The sequence below is a fragment of the Gavialis gangeticus genome, unplaced genomic scaffold (assembly GCF_001723915.1).
Source record: "Gavialis gangeticus isolate Ggan-Ray unplaced genomic scaffold, GavGan_comp1, whole genome shotgun sequence".
NCBI classification, from domain to species: domain Eukaryota; kingdom Metazoa; phylum Chordata; order Crocodylia; family Gavialidae; genus Gavialis; species Gavialis gangeticus.
The window spans coordinates 36,238,973-36,250,063 of record NW_017729008.1 but is presented as its reverse complement, the minus strand read 5'-3'; the positions used below and the strand labels follow the sequence as shown (position 1 = coordinate 36,250,063).

Below are 11,091 nucleotides of genomic sequence, written 5' to 3'. Positions count from 1 at the left end.
CTGTACTGACAAGAGGGGAGTTCCCCAACCTGTAGGTATGGTGCCGGTTGTTCCTCCCCAGGTGCATCACTTTGCACTTGTCAGTGTTGAATCCCATCCTGTTCTCATCCACCCACCCTTGTAACCTGTCTAGATCCTTGTCTTCCTCTGAAGAATGGAGTCAGAATATTAGATTAAATTGAGTTCATTATCTTGATTTAAAGTGATCTTTTTAATTTTTTTATGTTCTTAAGACTTCACTTTTACATGAGAAGTAGGGGTGAACCGATTAAAGATTTTTTGGGACCCATACTGATGGCCGATTATTAACAAGCCATATCAGCTGATACTGATCTGATTGCCAATATGCAGCCTGGAAGCTTGGAGAGTAGCATCTGGCTGGTAAGTCTGTTGTGGGGGAAAGGGGGTGGGGTGACAGGTCGAGGCCCCTGCAGTGAGGGACAGAGTGGGGCTAGGGCTGCGGCTGGGTGTGGGACAGAGCTGTGAACAGCTCATCTGGGGGCTGCATGGGGGGGGGAGCAGCTTCTGCTGCACACCCCGCCAGGTGAACCATGGGAGGCATGGGCCTCCCAGACGTATGCATTGGGGGCAGCACTGGGTTCTTGCCGGCAGGGGGTGGGGCCCAGCTGGGGCTGTGCTTGGGGCAGGTGGCGATGGCCCTGGGAGGGGGCACCCTATAGCCCTCCTGCCCAGCACTGCCACCACCTGCCCCAAGCACAGCCATGGCCCAACCACCCTGCTGGGAAGAGACTGGTACCATCTTCACCCCACGCACAGATTCAGGGCGGCATGTTCTCCCCATGGCTCCCCTGGGGGTGAGTGGAACAGCGGGAGTCGCCCATCCCTGGGCCCCCCGGATGAGCCACTTGCGGCTCTGTCCTGCGCCCAGCCCCACTCCCTCCGTCACCACAGGGGCCTCAGTCTGCCCCCCTTCCATCCCTCTTTCCTTTCCTTCTCCCCCCAACAGACTTACCAGCCAGACGCTGCTCTCCAAACTTCTGGGCTGGCCGCATGCATGCTGTGGCTGCACATGCATGTGGCATTTATCAGCAACATTATTGGCCACATCAGCCAAAAACAGCTGATTGCTGATAACATCCATTTTCCTTTTATTGGTGCTGATATGATATGGATTGATGTATTGGTCCACTTCTAATAAGAAGTTGACTATTCAGATTATAAATGTATGGGAGATGCAGTCTAGGCACTTATTTGTTACTAGAAGTAAGAAATACTAAAGTTCTTCAGTCTTAAAGTGAGTGCTGTTTCCACAAAGGGAAGTGGTGATGGCTCCTACCCTGGGGGTCTTTAAGAGGAGGCTCAATGTTTACCTGGCTGGGATCATTTGAGCCCAGTTTTCTTTCTTGCCCAGGGCAGGGGGTCGGACTAGAAGATCTACAAGGTCCCTTCCAACCCTACATCTATGACTGAGGTGTATCACCAAGGTTAAAACTTGACTAGAAAAGACTGCTCTGGTGTTGCTGTACCTTTTCTTTATGTATCCTGTTACCTCTCACGTTTTATTTTAAAGTTGTCTAATTTCTTTTTGGCTGCCAGCAATTAAAGATTGTTCTGCTTTCTATTTGGTGTATATAAGGTCACCCTGAAGTGAAGCAGACTTCTGGTTACATTAACAAAATGTAGGTGGTGCAGTGAAAACTAGTATTGAACTATCATGCAACTGTGTCCTGTGTTGTAGAGAGGGATTTTTTTGTCCGAGATGTAATTACCCTGATACACACCCACAGTGTAAATGCACCAAACTAATGCAACTTACTTTAAAAAGCTAGTCATGTAAGATGCACTGGTGCAAGCCTCATTTTGACCTAGACATTAGATGCTTGCACTTTTTCCTCTTTCATATGACATTTACAGGATTACAACATTTATAGGTTAACATCTCAATCTGATGACTATTCAGCTGCTTCAGGCGTAGCTGCATGGATTGATTTTTAGATCGCCATTAAATAATCTAATTGGGCAGTCGTTCATAATGTGTTGCACCGTCTGAAAAATCGCACCACATTTGCAACCTGGACTCTCACTGATTCTCCATTTATGTAGTTAGGTGTCCACATTTTCTATGAAGTGTCTGGATACGATTCAGGGAGGACCAAATCTTTCTCGGTAGGTCAAATCCTTGCTGGGGGATTGTAGGGTTGCTGACAGTGTATATCTGTGGCAGGTTGGTATTTGCCCAGGCTTCCCTGTCTTGTTCTTCGGTGCTCTTGTTGTCATTGCAGAGCTTCTTGGTGTATTTCCAAAAGGATTTTCTAGATTTGAGCCTATCTTGTGGTGGTGTAGTGATGTCCTTGTTGATTGGGAGGTTTGCATTACCGATGGCCTTAAGGTATTCCCTCATGCATGTGGCATCGCAGCAGAGTTGCGGGGGAGCAATGTTTGCCAGGGGTGGAAGCCATGGCAATGGCGTACTTTTTAGTATTCCTGATATAATACACATAGCTGCATTTAGCTGTGTATCAACAATCGTTGCGTGCACCTTTTGTTGCAGACCGGGGAGCAATATTCTGCTGCAGAAAAAACAAGTGCTAGAGTGGCCATTCAGAGCGTGGTTGCATTTGCTCCCTATGTCATTCTGGCCAATTTCTGCACAGGATTAACTCGTGCTTTCATTTTTTAACAATGTTCCATAGATGTCACAAAAGGTGTGGGTGTGATCAAGGATTACACCGAGGTATTCTGAGAACTTTTCATGCTTCATCTCTTCTACACAGAAAGTGATGGCAAATTTCTGGTCAGCATGGGCATTGTTTAGATGAAATGACATGACAACAGTTTTCCTCAGATTTGGGTGGAGTCTGCAACACGTGAAAAAGTCTTCAAGTAGCTTGAGGTCTTTGCAAAGATCTGTCTGGACTTTGAATAGTAAGCACCAGGTCATCAGCATAGCCAAATTTCCGGCTGGTGGTGACAGGAAGATGCATTATGTACGCATTAAAAAGTACTGGTGCTTGGAATCCATATGGCATTTGGAGGCTTATATGTATTTATCATTGTTACATCCTGAATTGTAATGGTGATAGCTATAGGTGTATTGCTTTCTGGATTTGTTGTGGTGGCATCTTTAAAGCTGGATTTCACATACATTGCTAGTCTGTGTTTGGGATGGTGATGCTAGCTCATGTTTAGGATGGTTGCAATGATGTAATTACATTAACATGTTACATTGCTGCACGCTCTTTTATCTTAGATAAGTCCTTTTGTATTGGTAATGTAGCTGTCTTCATGGCACATGGGTTTTGAGGCAGTATATATGAACAGCAGAGAGAAGAGTGTCACTTTTCTTCTCTGGCATGGGTAGCAGTGCTTCACTATGAGCTTGGAGAAGTGATTTGCTTAGACATACTCGCAGTATCCACATGAGCAGGGGCATGCATTTGCAACAGCACAAATTTGTGCAGCTACTTTATGCTGCAGTGCACACCCCTGCTTGTGTGGTTTGCAGCAGGACACATTGACCTGCTGCTCCATGTGCTGCAGGGGGACCTGGCTGGGCCACAGGGTGTGTCAGTGTGGGGGTAGCTGGCAGGCATCCCCCACGCTGAGGGACCCTGTGCCCCAGCCACCCAGGGAGTGGCATGCAGACATGGGGGAGCCACTCCCTGCCTGGCTGGGGTGCAGCTTGCGTCGAGATGAGGGAGGAGGCAGTGGGGGCTACTCTGAGCACGTGGAGCCCCTGTGCTGAGGCACCTTGTGCCCCAGCTGGCTGAGGTGCAGTGTGGCTTGAGATGGGGGAGCAGGCAGCTCCCTCCACTCCCTGCTCCCCCATCTCAAACCACACTGCACCCCAGTCAACTGGGGAGCAGCTGGCTGGAGTGGTACAGGGTGCCTCAGCGTGGGGGCTCTGCAGCATGTGGAGATGGGGGAGGAGGCAGCCCTGGGCTCCCTCCTCTCTGCGTTTGTCCTGGCATATGACAGTTAAGCATGCTTTGTGCTGCTTTTTTTCCCCAGGGGTTTTATTTGTTACTGGGAAACCATGGTAACAAATTTTGGCCCTGCACTGTAGCAGCGCCCCATACCATTTAATGTTCAACATGCATGCCCCCCAAAGAGGTTTGTGACACCACAAACCACACATGCTTGCACATCTGGATCCAGCCCCTGAGTCCAGTAAAGTTGGAAACCAATAGGGTATTACTTCTAATTTCATGCTGTAACTGCTAGAAAAAATTCCCTCCATGATTACAGTCTATTTCAGCGGCTACATGGAAAAAAAGCTTTTTTTTCCTTGTTTTTTTTTTTTCTTTGTGTGTGCAATTAATAGCTTTCCTGTACGTTCTTCTTTTTGAACAGTTATTCTCACTGGTGTAAGGCATGAATAAAGGTAATAGCCCAATTCTAGTAGACATTTTTTTGTATGTGCATATTGCTTCAGGCTGAATTTTTTGGAAATTTCAGGAAAAACAGTTCAGTCATTAGGGAAAATAGGTAGTTTTGCAAACACTGTTTTCTGTCTATCTTCTTTTGTCTGTCAGCTGTCTCTTTGAAGAAATTGAACACCTCTAGGATTTGGACTAGAAAGTATAAAATTTGGCAGGTTATGTGTGGGCAGGTTATGGTAATTCATTTGCCTTTTCATGACAATATAATTAGCTGACTTTTATTAGATTGTTCTCTCTACATTATGCCTAACCTTGTACTTAGAAAGGAGGACAGTATCCGTTACTTCAGCTCTTCCTCACTCTGCATTTTGATGATTCTTCCCTCTAAATGCTTAAGGTTTGTATACGGGGGAAGCTGACCAGTAGAACAAAAATGATGCAACTCTCCATGTGGATGCCATATTTCTGCATAATCTTTCCACTTGCATATAGTTATACTGCTGTTATGGTCCCAGTCACTTTTCCTCAGGTAGACCTGTCCTCGGATGCTTTTCTGTTCCTCAGGCTTTGATTGGTGGAATTTGCATAATTTTACCAGTTCTCCCACAGCTTTCCAATTAGCAGTAGTGTCAGTGAGTCTTGCCGGTATCGTGATACTCTATTCCTCTTTGTCAGCGGTAGTGGTAGGAGCAGAGGCTTTGGAGTTGCATGCATGCTACACTGTGGATCTGCGTACATTAATAATTAGTCTATAAAAGCAATATAGCTCCCAAAATTAAAACTTTACTTATTTTTTAAAGGAAGGTGAAATTTGGCTGAAATTGGCAGTAAAGGTAACTTTTCCTGGTGAGCTGTTTTTTCAAGTCCTGAAGGTCCAGGCAGTGAGTTCTGGGGAAATTGTCTTGGGGCTGGCAATCAGGACCTCTAGTTATACTTTTTTCTGTGCTTTATTCTGCCATTTAGTGGCATTTGATGCATCCCCTCACCTGTTTAACATGGGGTGCGGAACCTATCATCTTGGATTTGAGTACAAAGCAGTAGGGGATTCGGCAGGTCTGGCTCAGCCCTGATCTGGGGTCAAGGGCTGAGCTGCAGCTGCCTTCCTGCCACCTCTGCCCCTGACATTTCCTTACATGCATTTGTGCCCATTGCTTCTCTGTTACTTTTCCTGGCAGATGACTTCCATAACTGCTTTTGGGAAGATGTCCTTCCTGATGTTAAAGTTTTTCCAGTCATGCTCATTTGTTTTTGTTTCTGGAAGCTGAAAAGGACTTTTTTTTTCCTTTGCTTCTTTTTGTGGCTCCCTCCGTCCCCCTCCGCCCAGGCAGTGGTTCCCAAACTGTTCGTCGTGACCCCAGATAGGGTTGCAGTGTGATGCAGCACTCTTTCCCATGCCAGGTCTTGCCTGCTGGGTTGCGCAGGCTTGGTGAAAGGGCAGCAGGACATGGAGCCCCAAGCCCACAGTAGGCAACCTGCATCCTGCCCCCACCCCTCATGGGCTGCGTACTGGCTGTGCCGCCCATAAGGGAGGAGACCGGTGGGAAGCCAGGCTCCACGCTTCAGCCTCAGTAGCTGCTGCTTCCTGCGGGCAGCAGTCAGGACTCAGGTGCTGCTGGGGTGGAGGGGCAGGGGGCTGCAGCCCCTGGCCCTGGGGCATGTGGGGAGAGTGGGGGGCTACAGAGTGGGAGTGAGGGGCAGTGGTAGAGCCATGGAGCTGTGGATCAGAAGTGAGGGGCACCTGGGGGGTAGGAGGCTGCAACTTGGGAGTGAGGAGCCGTGCTGAGGAAATGGGATCATAAATGGCTTCATATTGAGGAAAAGTTTGGGAAGCACTGTCCTAAGGACACTGTGGCCAAGTAATCTAGGTGTTTGCCTTGATTAAGTGCAACATGTTGAAGAACATAATGGCTTCAAGACATTTATATTTAATCATGCTACTATAATCCCATTGATTTCAGAAGTGCCTTGCAATACCAGAGGCACAGTCTTGGGAAGAAGCAACTTTTGCTGTTTTTTTTAATCCTTGAATTCTAATTATAACTGCTTCTCTTCCACTTCATTCATTAGTTGGTAAGGGGTCAAAAATCTGATTCAGTGAGCTCCAACTTGTACCGGCCTTTTTGTACTTGAAATCAACTCTTGTTTAGTTTGGAGCACCACTTTCACTAACTGCTCCAGGTTTCTTGTTTATTGTCAATGATTTGTTACTTTTTTTTTGGTTGGGGGACACAAGTAAAATACGTAATTTTTACTGTCATTGAAGTCAACTTGCCTGGGATCTCAAGACTAAATGGATGGCATGGTTAGTGTCTACTTGTGTTTACAGTAGCACATATAGGGCCCGGTGGAAAATAACATTCCCTTATTCTAAGCATTATGCAAACTCAAAGTAGGTACAGTCCTTAGTCTAAGGTGCGTATATTCTTAAATAAGCAAGTTGGGCAAACAATGAGAGGGAGGAGCTAGTTTCTCCATTTTAGAGATGGACACAATTGAAACAGGCTAAGTGATCTGCCAAAGGTCAGACAAGGGGAGCTGTAGCAGAGCTAGGAACTGAGCACCTTCTTTCCGAGTCCCGGCCTTAACCACAAGATCATTCTTTTGTTCTGAATGATTCTCTTGTGTGTCATTCATTTCTCGGAACTATGGAGTGTTCAGGTTGTATTGCTTTTTTTTCTTGCAAAGTTGTAATTGAAAACAGAATAGGTCTGGGAGTAACTCACTGTTCTGTTGAGAGACCTGGGACAAAATCAAGCCCAGTCCCTCTTGACTACATAGGCTTTACCTGGAGTAAAGTAGGAGTAAAACTAAATAGTTAAAAGACAAGCAATCTTCTGATTACCAAATCTCTCACTTGACTCTGAGTATCCCTTGAAGTTCTTCAGACTCAGTTCATACTAAAATTCCTTTTTGTCATAGCTGGCTATCTAGATCCTATTTGGGATGATGTAAGCATTGTGTTCCCGGTAACAGGGTTAACCTGAATGAGCTAGCATAACCATACTTCTTCAGTTAAGTAAGTACCTGTCAATTCATTGTTAAGCGGTGAATTGCACATATGGTAATTTATGGACAGTTATGTAGGTGACATGACTATTTAGTACTATAATAATAAATGCCAGTGCATTTTGAAAAGGAGATTAACCACGTGCATTAGGGTTTGGAATACATCTTAACTATTAGGTTGTGATGGGACCTAAGGTGGGGTGGGGAGCAGATTCTTGCTTATCTTTGTACTGTAAGAGTGTCTTACTCCTTCCACAGAAGCATCTAATATCTGCTACTGTTGGAGACAGAATATGGGCTGTGAGGGACCTAAAGATAGCAATGTTCTTATTGATGTATTTATCAATCAGTGTTAAGAGGATGATGATGAAAGAGAGCCACTATGTATTTTAGAACTTCTTCAAAAAGTTTGATTCTTGTAATCTTCATGCTTTAATTTAAAAAATGAAGCAGGGGACACCAGACTAGTACACCGAAGGGAGAGCTGTGGAATACGTACTGGAGGTGGTGCTGGTGAGTCACGAGGTAGTAGGTTTTGGCTTGGTTGTTGGACGCATGTTGCTGTTGTTATTGGGATGTGTTATTAACCCAAGGTCCTGACTGCCTGGCCAGTGAAACCTCATGACACCTTTCACAAGCAAAGTCTGTTGCTTTGGCATCATGTCCAAACTGCATCATAGGGAAATACAGCATTTTAACTGAAATTTCCACCTTGTAGTTTGATTGGGACACTGCTGACCTCATTGGTTTTGTAATATTGCCTCATTTGATCTAAGTGCTGCTTCTGTCTTATGGGTGAAGTGAATAATGTAGATTTTAGTTTATAAAGCATGATAGGTTCTATCTGAATTAAAGGCACTATAAAAAAGTGCAGTCTCTCTTAGAAGTTCATATTTATCTTTAGCCAGATATGTTCCGTTTAGCCACATACAAACTGCAGCTAGATTAATAAAGCAAAGTACTTATTTTAAAACTAATTCTTAATATTTGTTCTGTTACTTTAGAGAGAAGGGAAACTTCCTGTGTACTGAGGGTGCTTGTATTGTTTGTTACAAAACGCATTCTTTAGATTAGATTCTTACCCAAATTCCCTTTTGTTGCAGATGGCCGCACAGATCCAATTTTGGATGATGTAGGTGATGCTTTCCAACTCATGGGAATTAACCTGCATGAGCTTGAAGATTATATACACAATATTGAACCTGTCACATTTGCACATCAAATCCCTTCGTTTCCTGTCAGCAAGAACAATGTCCTACAGTTTCCCCAGCCTGGAAGTAAAGATGCAGAAGAAAGGAAAGAGTACATTCCTGATTACATGCCACCCATTGTCTCATCTCAAGAAGGTGCGTTCTTAACTGTTTTTTTGCTTTGGGAGGAGAGAGGGAGTTTGTTTTTGAGCATTCACGTATTTCTTCTGTACATTAAGTTATCCAAGTTGTGCTGCCCATAGTCACTTGATGAGACACCTGGAAGGGCACTGCACAAACAGTGAAATACAAATATTCTATTAAATCATCATTAAAAAAAAAAAAAAGGCACAGTGTTGTGGCCAGAATGATAGAACTCATTTCCACTCTTATTTCACTTTGTTTTAGAGAGTAAATAGTGTTAAATGCTTGTGTTTGTACAGCTTCCTAGAAACCCTGAATAATTAAATAAATGTGTTATGCCTCTCAGTACTTAAGGTAGGCATAATAACCCCATTTCACAGATAAAGCAGAAAGCTTTCATATAGCTTTTCTAAGGGAACAGGGGAAGTCCACTGCAAAGCTGGCAGTGCAGTGCAGGCCTCCATGGGCATGAGGGACAGAGGTCTGTGAAATCAATGATATGTAATTCTGCCAAACATTGTTTCTTCTCTCAGCTACAGTAATCATGAGTGTTAATTATCATATTGTAATAATAGTGGGAAGGCAGTAAAAGGCATTTTTTTCCTCCTCCATTTCAGATAAAAGAAATATGAGTGCTAGCTAATACGAGGCAGTTAAATCATGTGCAACATAAGTTGACTGTCCCTTTTGATATTGACAGTTGCATATATCTATTGTCTCCCTGCAAGCTTATGTAATGCTATAGGTTAGGTACAAATATGCCAAACTGAACAAAGTCGCTGTCCTGAAGACTGTAGAGTACAGTTGACAGACAGAATTGTAATGAGGTGTTTATTTCTTCTGAAGCTGATTGTGTGTGTGAGGACAGAATGCATATCATATTATGTCATGTGTACTGTTCTGTTCAAATACTTCGTCTATAAATCCTGAGAGACTAAATGTTGCAATACGGGAAAAAATCTCCACGGTATGAAGAGGAACACAAACTGCTTTCCCTTAAGTGTCAACTTAAAATAAATCCTGTTTGGGTATTGCCACAAATGATGTACTGTGTTGTTCTGTTGTTGACTTTTATTTGGGTTTACAGTATATTTCCTGCTGTTTGTATACAGGTCTGTGGATTGAGCTGTAATATACAATGCAAACTAAGTAAGATGAAAGACAGGGGTAGTTATCTGGAATCAGAAAATATGAGAAATAATATTTTCCATATATTTAGCACTATTTAGAGCAGGGGTTGGCATCCTATGGCCTGTGGGCCTGATCTGCTTTTCAGACCTTAGGGGGCTTTGGTGGCATTCTGGTAGTGGGGGTGCTTTGCCCACACCTTGGCCAGACAGCAGAGAGAAGTGGTGGTGGTGGCAGCAGGAGCCAGATCAGAAATTACAATCCACCTTGGACCTGAGCTGAGTTGTTTCAGGCCCCGACTTGTTAACCATTGCCGATCACTGGTTTAGAATAAATGTAATATTCCCAGAAACATGCTAAAGAATCACGCTGTTGACCTCAGCTGCCCTGGACACGCAGTTTTCTCATTTTATTTCGTTGCTTAGACTGCAGAGATGGATATGTATCGTTAGTCTGTGAGATATTTTAATAATCTTATGTTAAAGCAACTGAAAGTAAAGTTTAAATAGTGGCTCAAATACCATTCAGAGCTGAAAGGCTTCTTTACATTGACAAGGAATCACTCTATTTACTCAATTAGAAGATGTGATTTCCCACCCCATTTAACATAGGAGGGAAGGGGAGCCGCTTACCTTTTCACTCAAGCACAAGGCAGTGGGGGAGCTGGCAGCTACTGTGCCTTCTGCCCTAACCCGGGGTTAGGGTTGGAGCTGTAGCCACAGCTGCCACATTACTCCCTGCTACCTCTGTGCGCCCTGCTACTCCTTCCTTTTAGTCCCCAGTCTCCCTCTGCACCATTTTTCTCTTTCTCCCTCTTTGCTATACTCCTCCTTAACCCTTGCTCTGTGCTGGCAGGCTCTGTTCTTGCTGCAGCCTAGAGCACAGAGCATGTGCTCCAGCCCAGTCCTGTAGCAACTGCTTCAGGGCAGGGCTGGAGCTGTGCCCCTAGGCTGCAGCAGTATTGGAGCCTACCAGCAAGGAGCAAAGGTAAGGGGTGGGAGGGTGGATGGGCAGTTCTTGAGGAGACACTGGTGGGGGAGACAGGATGCAGAAGCAGTGTGGAGTGGAAAAGAGGGGAAGGGGGAAGTGGGGTAGCCTGAGGCTGGGGGAGGCAGGGGCAGGAACAGTGGGGGAGCTTGGGGGCAGAGGAGGCAGAGGGGAAAAGTTGCTTGCCTCTATCACTGCCTGCCCTATCACCTCCATATGACCTGCCACCTACTTCCTGTTCCCCCCCCCCCCCCCTTGCCCCATATAGGCCTCCCGTCCCCCCTCCCCCCACA

At 45.0% G+C, this 11,091-nt stretch overlaps 1 protein-coding gene across 1 annotated transcript in view; it reads left to right on the top strand.

Moving 5' to 3' along the window:
* TAF3 (TATA-box binding protein associated factor 3) overlaps window positions 1-11,091 on the top strand; it is a 186,813-nt gene that overhangs the window by 20,487 nt on the left and 155,235 nt on the right. The window contains exon 2 of the mRNA XM_019509596.1: window positions 8,453-8,695. Coding sequence (XP_019365141.1) covers window positions 8,453-8,695 — 243 coding nt within the window. The remainder of the gene's footprint in view (window positions 1-8,452; window positions 8,696-11,091) is intronic.